At 43.5% G+C, this 19,142-nt stretch overlaps 1 protein-coding gene across 1 annotated transcript; it reads right to left on the bottom strand.

Annotated features, from left to right (window-relative positions):
- Positions 1–5,085: 5,085 nt before the first annotated feature.
- Positions 5,086–18,932, bottom strand: LOC102310755 (transmembrane protein 151A). The gene is made up of 6 exons (XM_005927722.3): positions 18,477–18,932; positions 10,034–10,354; positions 9,269–9,403; positions 8,859–8,998; positions 8,715–8,754; positions 5,086–8,520 (listed from the first exon to the last, which is right to left on the bottom strand). Exons 1-6 carry the CDS (start codon positions 18,543–18,545, stop codon positions 7,312–7,314), a joined length of 1,914 nt encoding a protein of 637 aa, XP_005927784.1. The 5' UTR covers positions 18,546–18,932; the 3' UTR covers positions 5,086–7,311.
- Positions 18,933–19,142: the final 210 nt, after the last annotated feature.

Genomic DNA, 19,142 nt, shown 5'->3' with positions numbered 1-19,142 from the left:
GTCTCTAGCTTCACATGTCTGAGAACAGAATCACCAATTACCAGAGTTTGACCCCCGGCGGGTGTGTCGCCGAGTGGGAAAAAACGGTTAGACACATGAACGGGTTGGTGGTGTACCTGGAGCTTCTGTTTAGGACTATGCTTCCTCCTCAGTGTTTGCGGTGCTGTTGTGAGACTGGACAGGGAGTTAGAGAGAGGGCAGTTAGTGTCAGCAACAATTTATATAGGGGAGAGCTGGGAGGTTGTGTCTTGGAGGCTGGATTTAAGATGATTAAAATTTAAAATTGAGTTTCAGTGGGTCCCCTACCTACGGGCACAAGGGTGTTGTGGTGGTTAGCACCGTCGCCTCACAGCAACAATGTCCTGGGTACAAATCCACTTGGCTGGGGCCTTTCTGTGTGGAGCATATTCTCTGCGTGGGTTCTCTCCTGGTACTCTGGCTTCCTCCCACAGTCCAAAGACAAGAAGATAGTGTGGTTAGGTTAATTGGTGAGTCTTTGGTTGGTTATCTGTCTTTCTGTAATAACCCTATGACGGACTGGCAACCCCCCTCAATTAATTAGCTAAGCAGAAGAAAATGGATGGATATGGATCTACTGCTGCTCAGCAGGTATTTGTTGATGTTTGCCTGTGTACATGTAAAAATGTATCTGCAGAATTGTGCATGCAGACATGACTGAGTGGACCCCATACTTCACCAACATACAATGCAAAGGGCAGAATGAAACTATCAAATATTTTACTACTTAGAAGCCTTTCAGCTGTTGAGCTAAGATCAATTTTTCTTTTAATTACACAATCTAAAGACATTCATGGTTTTTGGACTTGCTATCACACATATTGGGAAACGTCTCTCTTGATTAGTCCTGAAACAAACTGATGATGTGTGCAGAGTGTACTATGCCTCTTACCCTGAGCCCGGTTCTGCTGGAGGTTTCTTCCTGTTAAAAGGGAGGTTTTTTTTCCGTCTCTCCGTGCTTGCACAACTGAATTACCCTATCAAAGCTAAGACAGGCTGCAGATAGTTTCACTGACACTGATGTTTTGATCATTTAAAATGAGAAAGCAGATTAAATCACAAGTCGTTTTCATTATAAACTGTTAGAACTTAGACTCTTTACACTTACACTGGGGAGATTATTCCATTTTTGGAATTGAATCAAATAAGACCTGAATATCTTAAACAAACAAAAAAGAAAGAAACACTTCAGTACAAGAACTGGTCTATTAAAATGACAGAGGTGTGATTGGGATAATAATCTCACAAGATAAACTTTGGTATATCAAGCAGATTGACTTTATTTGTAACTTCCAACTTCCATTGTAATTAATCATCATTAATCATCACCGGGATCGCATCAGTTAACAGTGTTATTGCCGCCGTCTCTATTACCTTCACAGTCACCATCTGCTCAAATAATGAAATTACATTATCTTAAACAGGCCGGTGACAAACGCTTTAATCTGCTGTGATATTGACAATCTCATTATCAGTTACATAGTAAGTAGCTTAAATACTGAGGACATTTTGCTCGACGGTGCTTGAACAGAAAGCCCGGTCTCGGCTTCACACGTCACTGTGTAAGACAATAATGCGCTGTATGTGACATTATTGTTTCAAACCCATAGAGGCTGCATGTACATTACAACTACACTGTGGTGACAATCCGTTTGTTTGACATTCGATCACACGCAATCCAGCAGCATGAAATATTCAGCAGGAAAGGAAATGCGAACTGAAATGCGAAGTTAGCGCCGAGACAGCGAGAGAGCTTGCGTACAGGGCAGCGGCAAAGCGGACTAAATAACGTCAGGCGACACAGTCGACGTTTGCTGCGTCTTTAACCCGTATTAACACATTTTTAAACTCAGCCTGACTATAATGTGACCTCAATCATACAATCAGCCTTTAACCAGACACTGTGTATCTGCAGGATAATTATATATTGCTTTAAACTTCAGAGGAGGACACGTAAATACAGCGAGACGACAGTGATGTGATTATATGCGTTTGAGCTTTTACACGCGACCATTTTTTGTGCTATTGATTATCGTCTTTCGCGTCGGAGCGGCAGACTGACTGCCTTAAGGTGGTGACACATCGTTGCATCAGCGACACACAGCTGCTCTTTATTGCAGTGCAAAAACAAAGGGCACGGATACTGTATCACCGCGGACACAGGGCTCGTTAGACGTATGCTTTTTCACGTTCCCAAAAGAGCGTGAACAGAACATTGCTGTTGTAATTGCTGTTATCAGGGAGACTTCATGCAACTCACGCTGTTGTGTTTGAGGTCAAAGGTCAAAATGCTTGTTAGTATGTATGAATGTTACAATTATTGTCTGTATACGCAGCAATTTCAGCTGCATTTCGACAGTCCAACATGTACAGAGTCAAAGAAATCCATTTGTGACACCTGGTCACACTTTTGTATTTGTTTAGCCAGCAAGGTATTTATGAAAATGAAGGCTCATCATGCAGCTGGAATCCACGTGACTTCAAGTCAAACCATTTAACTTTTTTTTTTAATTGTTTTTTACGGTGTTTGACAAACTTGGTATGACTACTCGACTCACCCCATGACCACGAGAAAAACAGTAACAGTATTGACAACAATACATCGGTCATAATTGCTAGAGCATTTTATAAGATATTCAAGTGGTGACGTTGATGAAACGGTGGAAAATGAGAGCAGGATTTTGTGTCCGAGCGAAGAAAGAAAAGCGTGTATGAGAAAGGAAACCGTGGTGCATTCGACTGCTCTAAGAGGAGTGTTGAACACAGTCCAACTTCCTCCGTGTCGCTTTGTGTCGTGCAGCGCAAAACGGCCAGACGATAAGTTGTTTGTGTAGGTGAAATGGAAGCTAAGTCACAAAATGTTAAAAATGTCTTTGTCTAATAGTGTAGCGCCCACTGCTTGTGGTTATATGTTCAGAAAGCCGCTTAGCAACACATACAAGTCCAGCCAGAAGCAGGGGCATGAGCAATACTGCTCGGCAACACATTCAGTCACAGTTAAAGGAAAAGAATAAAATCAGCAGAGGCTGAGATGATTAAAGCACAATCAGATCAGACACAAGCGACGTCAACCAGTGATGTCACAGCATGTGCTTTAAAAATAAATCAATCAATTAAAAAAAAAAAGGAAAATCTGCAGCTAAACAAATCACCTGGTTTCACATCACCAGCTGGTGTGTACAGATGCTTAAGTCTCAAACCCACAAAGCATGGGACAGCAGCTGTTTTCTACACTGGGTCGCTGTTGGTGGTTTATCCCCATTAACCTTCATATATATAAGGCTCTGCTGCCATCTGGTGGATGAAAGTCACGTGCCAGGTTCTATCAGGCAAACCACCAAGTATTAAAAACATTCTAGGTGGATTTACGCGTGAACAGCACCTCAGCTATGAAACAATTAACAAACATCTGTAAGAAACAAAAATGTGCACGTTGATGATGAAGTTTAGTCGCTTCATGTAAATGTTTGCTTCTGCCCCACAGTCCACGAGCACAGATCACACTGTTGCACATTGTGTGGATCTGGTGAAGCCACCTGTGTGAGCTGTTAATGTGCATGTATATAAGCGCAGGCATTCTCTGTAAGTTTTTTACTTTTTTTTTTTACTTTTTTTTTGCTTTGGCATGTTGATGGATTTATGAAGAAAAGCTTTTGTTGTCCCAGGAACGCAGCAATTAACTGAAATCCTGAGCAGAAAACGTTGGCAACACAAAGGCAGCGTAGCAGGAAAGTTCCATGCTTTCAGTGTGTGTGTACGTGCGCGCATGTTTGTGTTTGGAGACTGCATGTGTGCGGTGATTATGGGTTTCGGGATGAATGCCGCTCTAGTCTAAAACAAGCTGTAGTAATGGCCGCTTTACTGCTGTGACTAAACATGCAAGCGCGAGTGTGAGTGTGTGTTTGTGTAAGACATCATGGGCACAAAGATCTCTTGGCACACCTGAAGTGGCTGACACACTTTTGACACACTCAGAGATACTAAAACATGATATAAATATCCAGTAACAACAAGTATTAGTGTAATACACTTATTTAAGATGAACAAATGAGCAAATAAGACTTGTAAGCAAGTATAACTGCATCCAAACCACAACTTGAGGCTCATCAACCCAAGCTGACTGGGCCAGGAGCATTGTCAGTTTTACAAAAATAACAAAAATAATAATAAAAACCAGCAAAGATAAGTGTAAGCTTACAAAAGCATCTGGATCACTTAAACAACCTGAAAAACGTCTACAAATGTAGATGATATAAAAGTAGCAAATCACTGACTGAACTGACAGATTCAGGTTTTCAGTTAGAGCTCGTTACTTTTCACCGCGAAGATCAAAAACACATACTGAACAGTAGCCACGTTATTACAGTGAAACAAAAGTCCGAGAATTAGTGAGAACAATGCGATTATACAAATAAATGAACACAGGAGTGTGTTCGGTGCTTTTTCCAGTGCTTCTTTTTGTTTAGGGACATGAATGGAGTCAGTTTTATCCACAGGTCAATAGACTGAGATAATGACTGATTATGTAAAAATAATTGTCATTTTAATCTCACGTTTTCAGCATTTTTCCACTTCTTCGCTCCTCGACAGTTTTCCTTCCCCTCATTATTTGCGCCGATTCCCTCCCAAAAGCTACACAAGATCCAGTGTGTGCGAATGTGTGTCAGAGTGTGCGCGCATGTATGTGTCCCCTACGCCAAACCAGGTCAGCAGTCATGCTCCACTTTCTCTCTCCAGAAAGTTGCGATGAGAGAACTTTTCCCCGTTGTCTCTGCTCGATCCACATCCGTGTCTGCGTGCGGTAAACGTGTCCGTTTACTGCCATCGCTCGCAACGTTGATCCAGCATTGTTTCTGCCTCGTGGCTCTTTACTCGGCTCTTTCCGCGTGCTTTTCATTCCCTTGTGAACAGGAAGCAGAGAGAGAGAGAACGAGGGAGACGCTTCCGACATCAGATAGTGGCTGGAGTGACCTCTGAAGGGCGCTATGCAGGAAAGGTCAACAAATGTTCATCGAACTACTTTAGCGTGTTTAGTGTGCTTTGGAAAGTATCAGCATCAAAGCACTGAAGGTCTCACCGTCTGTGCCGATTGCCTCTCCTGGGCTGAGACGTGACAACGCAGGAAGTAGGACACAGCTATCCATGCCCTTGTCTACATACGTCTAAAATATCTGAATCGGTGCAGATTGTTCATCGATCGCTACTTTTTGGCACTGCGTTTTGCAACGATAGCCATATTTGCTACACAGCTATTAGTAGCTAACATGCATCTCTATGCCAGCAAACGTTTACACATTTTATGCTGAGGCGATGTTTTTCAGAGAGCACTGTTTCTTATTTGCAGATGATTCTCAGAGAGTAGGAGGTAGCAGAGTTAGGGCCACAGTTCTTTCACAGGGCTGATAATGACAGATCGTTAGTGGGAGTTAACCTCATACTGTATTTCCTCATTCGCAATTTTGTTGTCTGTGTGATAAAAAAGGAAGCAATTAAATCTCTGATTGCTGCTTACTGTAAGTGTTACTTCCCATGCAGTCCAATCTTATGGACATAAATGAGATAAAGAGGTCATTTTCCATGCCTAACCACATGTAGTACTACATAGTATATTGATAAGGAGGAGGGTTTTGGGGTTATTGCGTTTTCTTAGTAGCATGCAGGCCTATCTTTGGGAACAAATGTGTTAATCTATAGCACAACTACACTGGCATCACTGGGGAAATTTAAAGCTCATGTGAGAATCAAACCTTTCAGCTGTTACTTTTTCGGTGAAGTCACTTATATCACGGTGCCCACATAATTTGCTTTTTCCCCTTTCAAATGCACAGGCGTAAAGGTCACAATAACGTTACACAAGTGGGGGGAAAATCCAGTTTATAAAATATGGTCACTGAGAGGAAACCTCAGCCTCGGGGAGATGTGATATGTGAAAATGCGATCTCATCGCCTACAGGAGCGAGGAGGGTGTCATATATCAACCGCTTGAAAAAAAGAAATAAAAGGAGGAGCAGAAGGATGGAGTGGGGTGAGAGGATGGGGGAGTTCACTGTGTTAATGCAACGTTTGCTTCTTCCAAATATATGATGCTCCTCACTAGTTTTTTAGCAATAGAAAGAAGAAAGACAGGACATGTGATAAAATGGACAGAGGGGAGAAGACGGGCAGGGCAGCGCTGAGAAGTAGAGGAAGCGACTGCTCTACTTTTATGGAGTTTTTTTTCCTATCGGCTCTATAACAGTAATGGATAGAGTGGTGGGGAAGCTAATGGTGAAATAAGACGTAATACAGCATGACGAGACGGGGAGGAAATCAATGCTTCTCCTCTTTTATTGTTACTGCCTTCTGTTAGAGGTGCCGTGTGAGGTCATAATGCTGAATCTGACTGAATCTTCTCACCTGTTTGAATAATATTTGGATTTCCTGATTAGATTCAAGGTCAGGATTGTTGTTCAGAGGTTGTTGTGTCTGAGATCAGTCCTCCTCCTTTTGTGATTATCTTTTGGATAATTTTATTTTCTAGCTTTTAAGAATCTGTCAAATGGAAAAATGAGATTTAGGGTAATCTGGTCTGTGTCCATTTTGGATTCTTCTTAGCCTGCGTGTCCTGCATGCTGATGTCTTTTGCTCTACTTTACTACGCTGTATTTTACACGATCTATTTATTCCCACATCTGAATTATTTATAACCTCTTATCAATTTTGATTCTTTAAATTGGCCCGATTCTCAGTTCCTCTCTCTATATATTATTCTTTAAATTCCCTTTTTGTAGTCTTTCATTTGTGTTAAAGAAAGATTAGACAACAACAAACTCCACTACCTCTCAGCTGGTTTGGTGTCTCTCCACTGCCTCTCCAAGCTGCTATCTTTAGACTTGTTACCCCTCCCACTCCTGCTCCTGCTCCGATATAGCTGAAGATAGACATTTCTAACTTTGCAGTCTTCCAAATTATCCAATCCGTCACCTAAAATTGCAAAGATTTTCTTGCCCTTGCTCCTTTTCTTAGACTCTATCTCACCTCGCTGCTGCACTCTCTAGCAGCTCTCTTCTTCTGATCTAGTGGGTTTACTGACTTTTTACAGTATGCACTGTATTTGTCATATCTCCTCCGTTTGCTTTCCCAGTTCCTCTGACAGTATCTTCTCTTTTCCCTACATCTCTCCTGTTTTGTCTTTCTTACCTCTCTCACTGTGTTCTGTCTGAATCCTTTCTTCTCTCTATGCATCCTTCCTCTCTTCTTTCATCTCCCTCAGCCTGTACATTCTCGCTCTCAGTGTTTTTATTTTTCTCTTCATCACATGTCGTCTCCGGCATGGCAGCTCTCCTCGCCGTGTATAATGAGGACGGGGAAGAAGAACGCATCCTGATAGGATGGAGGCCGATCCCTCTCACCCTCTCTCGCCTCTCCTCCCCCTGCGTTGTCTTGCTCTGCCTCCTCATCCCTCTCTCTCCTTCCTCTTCCTCTATCTTCCCTCCTCGTCTGCTCCTGCTCTTCTTCCTCGTCATCGTCACCTTCCCCTTCAAGCACTCCTCTGGTCTCCTCGTTGTTCTGTCTTGAACCTAACCCAAGGAATCCTCCACCACCTCCACCCCCTCCGCCACTTACCCCTCCTCCTCCTCCATCTTCCCTACTTCCTCCCAGCCCACCCCCCATGCTTCTTGAATGAAACAGGCTGTTCTGGCGCCCACCTCCAAGTCTCCCGAGAGAGAACCCGCTCCGACTGAGCACCAGTCTCCCTCCCATACCCCCACCTCCTTGCCCTGCTGCTCTGATCCCTGCCACTGTAGCGTTCAGGAGGGCTGTGGTTCCCATTGAAGCCCTTAGCCTGGATGGAAGACTGGCACTCGATGTGGTCCGCCGGCATCGGGGGCAGCTCTGAAGGAGGTAAGCCGAGTTGAACACCACAGGCAAAGCCAGAGGAGGGGGGTTGGTCCCCTGGCTGGGAGTGATGCCTTGAGGCCCAGAGATAGGTGTGGAGGCTGTAGGGTTTGTCCCCCCACTCGTTTCTAAGTCCATAAGGAGGGCTTCAGAGTAGCTCGGGACCATCTGTTGGTTACAGCGAATGTGCCACTCCAATTCTGTCATGTCCACCGTGTTGACACGAGAGATGGCTCTGTAGCTTGTCCCATTCACACCAATGCCAATCGAAATTCCTCCCGGGTGGATTCCATTCTCAGTCCCTCCTTCAACCCCGTCCCCTCTTCCACCTCCGCCTGGCCCTCCTCCGCCGACTCCCCCAACGGTATCCTCGTCCTCCCCGAACAGCTTCTCCACGTGGTAGTGGACATACGCTGTGCGGTATTCCGACACAACTCGCAGCGGCCACGACAGGAGGAAAGCTGAAGCCAGCCAGAACACCTTGTGCCTGGAGAACCACGGCTGGTGAGCCGGATCGGAGAATGCTAGGATGTGTTCGCGGAAATCCACGTTTTTAAGGTGCATTCCCTCCCTGGCCTCCATGTAGTCATCAAGCCCCTCGTTCTCCCCAAAGAAGCGTGCTCGCTTGCAATTACAGAGAAAAAAATCAAAAAGTAAAACACTGTATGAGATTTAATGCTAAATTATTACCAATATTTGAGAAATTTACTGATTCAAATGCTTCGTATTTTTGATTTAAAATGAAAATGGACATTTGTTTAAGCTTAAAAAAAATAAAGAACAAAATGAATCGCATTCATTGATCCCTCACATCTTACCTGGGTGAGGTAGGCAGCTTCAGCACGTGCACTTGAAAAGCTAAAGAACACAAAAATGAGTCACTATCTATTTCACCTTAAAAAGAAGGTAAACCTTTTAACAATCAAAGTCATACAGGTTTAAATTTGATGTCTCGCTGATACCTGAAACACTTTGTGAAACGCAGGCGAACAGCAGGGTGTTGCTGCAGGTCCAACAGCTCCTTTGACACGTCTTTGACACCATAGCGGGCGTAGTCAAACTCAGAACTTGAGGCATGAGTGTTCACCCGCTCATGGTAGACCTGAAGAAGAAAAAAGCAGGGCATGGACAAAGAGGTCGAATAATGATGAAGAAAAAAGGAGAGGAGGAAGGAAAGCAGGATGTGTGGTACTAGAGGGACATTTTTATTTTCAAAATATGTCCCAGCATGAATAAAACTCAGCTGTATGGAATTTTTTGCCTTCTGTGAACAGCTGTTTGTCACAGCTCAACAACATTCACTATATCAAAAGCAGTCAGGATAACAGGAAGGGTGAAACGTGGTTGTGTAGAACCAGAAAAGTGTCCTCACCTGTGTGGTCGTATATGCATCTCCATTGCGGTATCTTGTCACCTGTCTGGTCCTCCTCACATAGTGATAGCTGATGGCCTTCCACCAAATACAGGGTGTGGCCTGCTGAAGTCTCTGCACACGCTCGTATACTTCCTGTGTAAAACAATGAGGTAAAACAAGGCTGCTTTAAAACATGTCACAATGTTTTACACTTCCTACAACCAACTTGCTGCCTGATGTGTTAAAAACGAGATAAAGACATAACATTGCCTAAAACGTGCAATCACAGCAGGAGCAGAAACAGTTGTTTTACTATCTGCATACAGTTTAAAGCTGTGCAGGCTGGTGATGGTTTGGTTATTGTGGGATTATTTTTGTCCTTCTATCGTTTCCTTCTTAGTAGAGACAGACAAACAGCTGTACGTTTGGAGACAGACAAAGGACAGGCCAGAACAAACCAAAAAACAGCAAAACCCTCGGTCAGCTAATTTCCACATGTAGGGAAGGAAGCTGTATAATGACGCTCCTCATGAAATATTACAAATCGGAATAAACTGCATTAAACTCAGGCTTCCTTGAAGTGAGGATTATCTTTTTTTAATCATTATTTTTACTGGTTTCACCATTTTAAGGATTCCAGACACAAAAAACAATCACTAAGTGAACAGATTTGTTTTTTAATAACAGGTCTTTCTAGATTTCTCTTCCAGCGTCTTTCTGTTTCACCTCACTCGAGTCCATTACACCCACCTTCAAAATACAGGCTATAACTTTGACACATACCTGGAATTCAGCATGAGCCAACATGGCCGTCTTGGAGAAGCAGTGCCAACACTCCACCAGGTAAACCACATACAGCATGGCCAGGAAGGCCAGTGGGATGTACACGTAACCACTAGAACACGGACTTTCCAAATGCTGGATGTAATAGGCCGCCGAGGTGCCGTCAGCAGATACGGAGGAGGAGCCCAGAACGGGTACGCGACAGAGAGCGCACCAGGCCAGCGTGGCAAAACAGCCGTACATGAGGAGGGTCAGGAGGAGGCACTTCCAGTGGGACTCCCGACAAAGGGAAGAGGCCAGAGACTGTTGGACTGGCCGTTGCTGTGGAGGCATAGAGAGGAAAAAAACAGCTGAGCCACAAGACTACACACATTGGCAGCCACGAGAGTGATAAACAACACAACATGCCTCTAAATATGCCTCATTAATAAAGCCAGACAGGTGACAATCAATGCTGCTGAACACAAAATGTTTGTAAAGGACGCAACACAGGTTTTCTGTACCTGCTGAGGTTTTAATAACCATATTCTTCCTGTTTGGTAAACAGTGTCACATTACAGAGAAAGTGTGTAAGCTGAGGTCTTGACCAAAGGAATGCATTACGCTGCCCCACTCCCATCACAGGATAAGTGCTGCATATTAGGAACACACACACACTGCTTATGCCACTCTCTAAGTGCACACAGCCTGACTTGCACCGTGGAGACATCATATTACAGCGCACTCAAACACACACATATACGTACGCACACACATTTGAGATATACAGACATAGATGGTCTAATGCGCCTCATTCTTTTCAGTCTTGCTATCTCTATCCATACTCACGCCAGCATGCACGTTTCTCAGCACTGTAATGCAGCCAGCGGAGAGTATGTGAATAATTTAGATGAGAACGATGCTTCTAGACGGTTCTCTAGCCAACTGACTCCGCTCCAACATCAGGAGCATATCAGCATTGCTGCAGTTTGTGTGTGTGTGAATGAAGGACAGAAAGATAGACTGCTTGTGCCAAAAGGAAAAAAAAAAAAAAAACATACCTCATTTTTATGCATACCTCATGAAAACGTGATGAGAAAGGAACACATTTAACACACACCTGAACTGTTTCATGTGACAAAGGGTGCTTATTTGTGTCTGCGTTGATGTCTCCCCTGTGGTGAAGGCGACAAGGCGAAAGAGCAACAAAGCAGATGACGAAAAGAAGGAAAAAAAAGACGGGATGACACCATTGTCCTTTCCTCCTCTCAGTCAAGTCTGCTCGTCCTGTCAGCACATCACGCCCTCCATTTGTCTCACACACTGGCCCCTCTCCTCCCTCCTTCTACAGTATATCACTCACACACACACTCTCATATCCTTCACTTTCTCCCTGCGCACCACAACAGAGCCTCAATTTGCTATTTGCTATATTTGCTAGCAGATCTTGGTGGATGCACTGCACACAAACACGCACAAATGTGCACCCATGATTTCAGAGGACATTTGCGCGTCTTGCCTGAAACATATACCAATGTTACTGCAAATCTTACCTTATCCTCAGCTGATAATATGTCTGTACCTTAACCTTTAATGATTTACTTTTTGTGTCTATACGTGACTGTGCAAACAGACTCAGGCTCACATTAACTGTACACACACACACACAGACATTTTTCACTACTGTACGTCAAGGGCGAGCAGTGAAAGGCAGAGAGAAGGGCATCTACACTCCACCAGTCTGTCATCACTCTGCAAAAGCTGCCAAAAAGCATCTAAGTGCAGGCCTTAAGATTCTAAAAATAGGTTTGTTGCCTTTAAGAAAATGAAAATGATCCGTGGTACCAACTTCATATCATATTTAATGCTTCTCGTATTCACATCTTCTTTCATTTGTCTATTCTTATGCAATCTCTTTTTCCTCCTCCTTCCCCAAATCTACTCCCCGAGCTCCTAAGCATTTTGTACCCACCAATCAGAACTTTTACCTCGCCTCACTCTGTCCTCGCCTGCCAACCCCACCCTCCATGTCTCCTCTGTTACATCCTCTTTCAAAGTCTGTCTCTAAGTGGATTGATTGGGCTAAGAGTGTAGCGTAGGGGGAGGGGATGAGGAGTGTGAGGGGAGACAGAGAAACGGTCATGAACTTTTCATGAATGCAAGTATGAAAGGAAGCTAAATAAGAAGAGGAGGATGAGGAGAGAGGGAGAGAAGCTAAAGAGCCAGCAGCAGTGACAGAGTGCACCTCTCTCCAGAGAACTCCACTGCCAAAATCCATCCTTTTCCACCATCTCCCTCCCTCTTGTGCCCTTATTTTGTCCTTCTGGCACCAAACCTCTTTTGTCGTTTACCTATTACCCAAAAGAAGAAGAAAATACTCCAGCAGTGCAAAAAAAAATGTGTCAAGCATTTTCAACAAGAATCTGCAGCCGTGATGCCAGTGTGGGTACAATCAGCCCAAGACAGGAGTCAGATTATTCCTGTAAGCACTTATCCCAGTCAGCTTTTGTCAGTATGAGCCATTCTCTGTCCCACAGGTGAAGACACCTGAGTGCCAGAGCTTTAGCACGACTTAGTGAGCATAGTCAAATAAACCAGTGCCGTAAGTCACCACACAAATTCCAGTGAAAGATGAAACATCAGAGCACTCTGTCAACCATCAACTCTGCATGACGCCAGCTATTTACAGTAATGGGAATTATACACCATATATGGGACTGAGAGGCCATTTTAATTATTACACAGCCACTAATGGAGGGTCAAATTCCAAATCCAGCAACAATGCACACAAGTAGTTGTCTTCAGAAAACTGAAAGTCTTTGGTGGAGTAGAAGCAACTTCAAAGGAGGAAAAGCTCCTACTAACACCTCCTTAGTAATTATTATTCTACCAGGATATTTGAGCCTACAACAATAAAAAAAAAAAACCAGAGTGTGCAACTATGTGGACCAGAAAACATTTTTAGGTGAGGCAAAGGATTGCTGAAAGAACTGATTTAGAAAAAACAAACAAAGATTTTGTACTACAAAAATAGCAAAAAAGAAAACTTTACTGAAAACCAAAAAAGCTTTAATACTAAAAACAGTAATACTAGCAGGGGATTTGGAAGGCTATTGTCAATATTCAGCCCAATTCATGAATAATTATCAGCAGCAGAAACCAGGCGTGTTGCATTTGTGGGTCCTTAATTATTGTCGACTTATTATTCTCGATAACCATGTGACAGCTTAAAACGACAGCTTGACAACTTAGGTGAGATTTACAGCATGAACGGGAGCCACAGCTCAGTGTCCTCTGAAAGCATGCAGATTCAGGCATAGACTGTAGGTAAAAGATGGTCTGAGATTGCAGGTCTAAAAGCTGAAGCAAAATTGAGTATTTTGGTCTAAATAACCCAAAATGTGATGTCCACACATGTGCACGCCACGTCCTAGGAGGTTAAAGAGGTCAAGTCAGAAAGCTGTTATACACCTTTTCGCAGTCACAGCTACGGAAAGGTACATCCAACATTTATACTGTATTTGTTTGCAAAGAGACCTCAAGTTGTCCAGAAGTCTGTGGAGAACGAATTAGGGCTGCCACGATTTGTCGACTAGTCACGATTACGTCGACTATTAAAAACGTCGACGACTGATTTAATAGTCGACGCGTCGTTTGAAGCTTTGTAAGATCACAAAAGACGCAGGAATAAGTAGCAGGATTTATGAGTGTAATAACGGACTGAAACAGAAGATGGCAGCACTGCATGTACAAGGATGCCAGCTGCCGTTAAACCCCGAAGAAGAAGAAGCGGTGTCCCATAATTCATAGTGCAGGCTAGCGTAGTTGTCAACGATGGCGGCCGCTAGTTAGTTTTAATATTACTCTTATTATTCTTTCTGGGTCACAAAATAAACGTTTAACATATTTTCAGGCGAGAATGTAACTGTGTAAACCTCAAATATCTGCTCGGTTTATCAAGACACCGCATATTTTTAAAAGCGCTCCGACGTTTTCGGAGACGTCTGTTTCACCGAAACAATCTGCAAATGTCATTAAAATTTAATAAACTATCATCTTGTCGTTATTTTTAGTTAGCACATACCTTAAACACTTCAAGCTGTAAGCTAATGATAGTTATATAAGAGCAGATGCATGCTGGTGCAATAAGCTGTACGTTTTACGTCCAATGGATGCATGATCTGATTAGTCGACTAATCGCAAAAATAATCGGTGACTAGTCAAAATAATCGTTTGTGGCAGCCCTAGAACGAACATTGATCTATGACATCAGTAAACGCTTTCTTTGCTACTGAATGAACACAATCAGATGTTGTATTCACTGCAGAGTAAGGTTAACTATGTTGAATAGACTCCACTAACTTTTAGCAACGCTGATCTTTCATATATCATCTTCAGAGGAATGTTTTTTGTTTGTTTACTTAACGCTGATCTGTGAATCGTTCAGGCATAAAAAGGCACCTAACTCAAGAGATGAACCAGTGTTGTGTCTACACTAAAACAAACAACAGTATTGAACAGTATCTGAAATTAACGTTAAGAAACAAGAGAAAAAGTCCAGCAAAGACCTGACACAGGACCTGAGAGAGGCTGAACCTTTAGTTGATCCATCTGCTGTACACTGAAGCCTCATCAGAAACAGTCTCAGTGGACGGGTGGCTGTCAGGAAGTCATTTTTAATGAAGGGAAATGGAGCAGAGGCTGAGGTATACCAAATTATACAAGAAATGGACTGGAAATCTGTGACAACAGGACGTATGGAGTGATGAATCCAAATGTGAAGATGTTGGTTCAAATAGTTTTCACGTATGTATGGATGGAGAAGGTCAGAGGAGTTACACTGTGGGCGTCTACAGCCCTTTGTAAAACACAGTTTGGCTCTGTCATGGTTTGGAGCTGCTTTCAGCCACTGGTGTTGGAGATCTTGTCAAAATTGATGGAATTATGAATGCAAAAAAGTGCCAACAGATTTTCATTTTAGTTTGAGAGAGTCATTGTGTTGACCCCACTAAAATATTTACTTTCAAGCTTGTTCAAATTGTACAAATCTGTTTTCCCTTACATACTGCAAGAAATGAGGGGTGACTCAAGACTTTTGCCCACCACCTACCTCCTGAAGGACTGACCAACAATCAACACTTTTGTCTATAAAAGCAACTCTGGCTGTGATCCTGTGTCTGTTAAAGCTGCCTCTGTAGGCTGCAACAGATCAAAGTGAAATCTCAGTTTCCTTGACACCATTATGCAAAGAAATCTATATAGCCCAGCCTGGAGGGTGTCATCTTTCCTATTTCATACTGAAAGTCTGAACTGCTCTCCTTAGAAGCTCTTTTGAAGAGGGCGAGTGGCTCTGACACGACATATTCTGTTGCATTAATGGCATCGTTTCAGGGTTAAATATGCATAAAACATACTGCTTGACAAAGTTTAGCTGGGCTCAAAACGCAGACACTTTGACACAATCTACATTCGAGAAGCATCCCGAGCACCCACAATGACTGCAGATGGCTGTTTTTTTATATCTTGGACCAGCTTGATCTGTGAACAAGATTTTAAAGAAGTAATTTTAAACATCCTGAGCAAACATCCGATACATCCTGCTTCTACTAACTGAAACACTCACAGGCCTTTCCCGTTAACCGTGTTTGTGCGCTTCGCACGAAAGGATCGTACAACCCTCTCTCCGTATTAAGGTGTCTAATAGAAAACGTGCGCTGCTCTCCCGTCCTTCCGTGCTTCAGCTCATACTGATTCAGCTGGTTAGGTGTGACTGGAGCAGCTATAATTAGCAATCCTAGCGTGTGGGTGGCAAATGAAGTGAGGGAGCGAAGAAAGGAAAATGTGCTGCTGATGCTTACAGTGCTCTGCTAAAAATTATGTCATTTCAACACAACTGGAGGGAGTCATTTGGAGATGTCAGGTTTCTACTAACTGTTCGGTGGCAGCAAACAAATTATTACCACTTGATGTGGCAGCAGTGTGTCATCATACACTCATAACGCTATCATCATTATTGCTCCGTGTTGGAGTGTGCTCAGTGGAGACTACAGACCAAACAATGACATCTCCTATTCATAAATTAAATATCAGTGAAGGCAGAGGTTGGCCTATACGTGAGCCTGAATCCATGTTAGTTACAATACTGTAGATCCGAATGGTGGATGCTAAAAGTTTTCACAGAAACCTCTCAGTATAAGTCTAGTCTCCATCTGTATGTAGAAGGTCATTGCTTGCTAATATATAACTGTTATTGTAGCCCATGACAACAACAGTATCAACAAGATACTATCACAGGCATGAAGAAATAAAGAAAAATCATGTTTAATATCAAACATAATGACTGAATACAAACATTCAAACATAGAATTGAGAGCATTGCTTGTGTGTTCATTTTAGAAAAAGCTATTCTTGTTTGTCTCTCAGCGAGTTGTAACGTTTCTCTTTGTCGAGTCAGGTTTTGTGGCTGTTGACACATTTAGTTTCTATTCTTGTTAAGTTTACGTGCTTTTTTCAGCTCCTCTGGCTCTTTTCACATGACAGTTTTCCCTCGCCCTCCTGATGATGAGCGCCGTCTCATGTGGTGGAATGTAGTTTTCATGATTTGCGAGTGAAACTTAGAAGGGAATTAGAAACGCCTGCTTTGATGTGACGAACCTTCCCGCTAATGGAAATATGGCACGAGTGTTTGTATGTATGGAAGAGTATGAGCTGCAATTTTAAATCTTAATCATTCAATTCTGCTTCATTTGTAGCAATGCCTGCATAAGAGTGCATACATGTATGCATACCCATGTGGCGCAAAGTGAATGCAATTGAGGGAAATATGAGTGTGGAAACGCTTGAGTGGGAGAGTCGAGTACGATGGGGGATAGGAGGACGAGGCTGTAAACTCCACTGGGCAAAAAAACAGGAAGGAAACCAGGAGGGGAAGATGAAAAGAGTAATGGAGGCAGAGAAGAGATGCAGGTTGAAATCATTGCATTACACTGCACTGTCTGCACTGCAGGAACCGATACAGACAGAGGACTGTAAGTGAAAGGTATCTTTTAACAGGCGTTCCTAGTCCACACATTACATCCATTGGTTTATGAATTATCACTTCTCAGGTGCCAAACGCTTAATTTATCTCTTATTTTCAGTTTTATTAGTCCTTATTTGTAAGTATTGTGTATTTCAAAGTATTTGGACAATTAATACACTTACTCTGCTTGCCACCCAGCCAAGGTATTTAAAGCCCAATAAAACCAAAGTTGTCTTTTAATGGACTACTCAGTTGAGAGATGAATGACGTGCCTCTCATTTTCTCTTCAGTTAATCTGTCACTGCAATTTTTATTTGAATGTTTCCAGATATGTAATTCAAATAAGCAAAAAAGGGCTTTTATTTAATGGACAACTAACATAATAGTAGCAGCCTTATAGCATTCATACATGTGACCAAGAGGCTTGCCATAAGACTGGGAGCCTTGTACTGCCTCACCTGACCACCAAGTGTGACACAAGCATATTGCCACTGGCAGGCTGCTTGCATTACAACACACCCCACCTTTGTCTTCAAATGCGTTCAGTGGGAATGTGTTAGTAGCCTCTGTCAAGCTAGTAAACTTGTCATAAACTCCACTGGTAAATTACATTAATAATATTATTATATTTTTTTCATGATAAAGTGCGTTTAAGTGGATGATGCTGATTGTTCTAAGTCTGGTAATATAGTAATCACAGAGTGATTCAAGGCAAGATGTAAACATAAACATTTGAGCCCTGTGTGAGGACTTTCAGCAGCAGGAGGCAGGCTTCAGTAGTTAGGGATGTGTGTAATAAGGACAAGGATATCTGCTAATGAGCTTTGTATGTGTTCGTAAAATTAGCTGGAAATCAGAAGAAAACACACTGCTGAGTAGGTACACTGTAACATATTGTAACTCCCGGGGTGAAAATCCTGACATACTGCTAGGGTTTTCCGTGATTTCACATTACGTGTCCTTGTGTAATTCTGGCTGTAAGGTGGGTGTGTGGCTAAACTGTGATGTCACCCTCTTGCATCTCTGTGGTGACAGCTGGCAGGTAGACGTGGTCTACTATACAGAAAAGACCATCCATCCCAAGAGTAACACATCACGCAGCCCTGTCAGACATATCGCATCAATACTAAGCCCCCTACCACCCCTATCTGTTTACTAAAGCCACAGCCTGATCTCCATTCACACTAAACCAAGCTCCTCCGTGTCCTTGCGTGAGGCATCACGGAGGGAACAACGGCAAAGACATGTTTTGTCAATGAAAGAGCACACTGATAAGCGTATAAAAGCATGTACTATACATGGAGACGGCAGGCTGTTTGGGAAGCAATGACAGAAATTGTGTCATTGATAGTTCTTCAGTGAGCGAAAACACATCCACCTTTAGGTAAACTGGACCCTTGTTTTGAATGTAAACCCCAAGGAGACAGGAAAAAATGTCCTTACCTGCTCTCTTCCCGACCCTTCCTCCAAAATGGGCTCTTCTGCGGCGGCCGTCTCCTCCTCCGTCTGCATTTTCTTTCCTGCCACTCCTTCCCTTCCTCAGAACGGGGCACAGGCAGCTCCCTCCCCGGTAACCTCCGAAGGCAGGGACCTCCCCGGCGGAGCAGGGAGCTCGGTCACCCCATCCGCCGCAAGTCGGTATATAATTTCACGATGGCGGGGCCTGCGGCAAATAGGCATCATCTACTCCTGGTTTATAGGTAGCCCCTGCCTCCCGTTCGCATCCTCTCGCGCTGACCCCGCTTACTGCTTTGGTTCCACCTGCTCCATCCTCCGGCTCCGCGCTCACAGAAAGACGGCACGAAGCAGCCAAAGTCAAAGCCCCGTCACCCTCCGTAACAACCGTCTCCGCTGACGCCACCTCCAGTGATGCTCGAGCTACACAAGCGTGTGTATGTGCACGTGGGAGCGCGTGACCGACAGCGCAGGGGGGTGGGGGGGGGGCAACCGGAGTCAAGGATTTCTCCAGCTGCACCCCACCGATTGTTAGATTTTTTGCGCAAAGGTGAAGAGGACAAACGGGCAGCATCGAAGTACGGCAACCAAAACACGAATGTCCGTCTCCGTTTAACTTTATTCGGTCGTGTTTGCACCTTGCTTTGGGTCCCC

This window comes from Haplochromis burtoni, unplaced genomic scaffold, assembly GCF_018398535.1.
Source record: "Haplochromis burtoni strain Fernald_Lab_line unplaced genomic scaffold, NCSU_Asbu1 Contig_102, whole genome shotgun sequence".
Taxonomy (NCBI): domain Eukaryota; kingdom Metazoa; phylum Chordata; class Actinopteri; order Cichliformes; family Cichlidae; genus Haplochromis; species Haplochromis burtoni.
This window is presented reverse-complemented; position numbering and strand designations above follow the sequence as displayed.

What these genes read in the sequence shown, in the direction of transcription:
- LOC102310755 (XM_005927722.3), bottom strand. Translation starts at nt 18,545, where the DNA reads ATGCAGACGGAGGAGGAGACGGCCGCCGCAGAAGAGCCCATTTTGGAG. An exon ending in ATGCATATACGACCACACAG is followed by an intron (nt 8,999 to 9,268) that starts GTGAGGACACTT and finishes TTTCTTCTTCAG; the next exon opens with GTCTACCATGAGCGGGTGAA. An exon ending in AAGCTGCCTACCTCACCCAG is followed by an intron (nt 8,521 to 8,714) that starts GTAAGATGTGAG and finishes TGTAATTGCAAG; the next exon opens with CGAGCACGCTTCTTTGGGGA.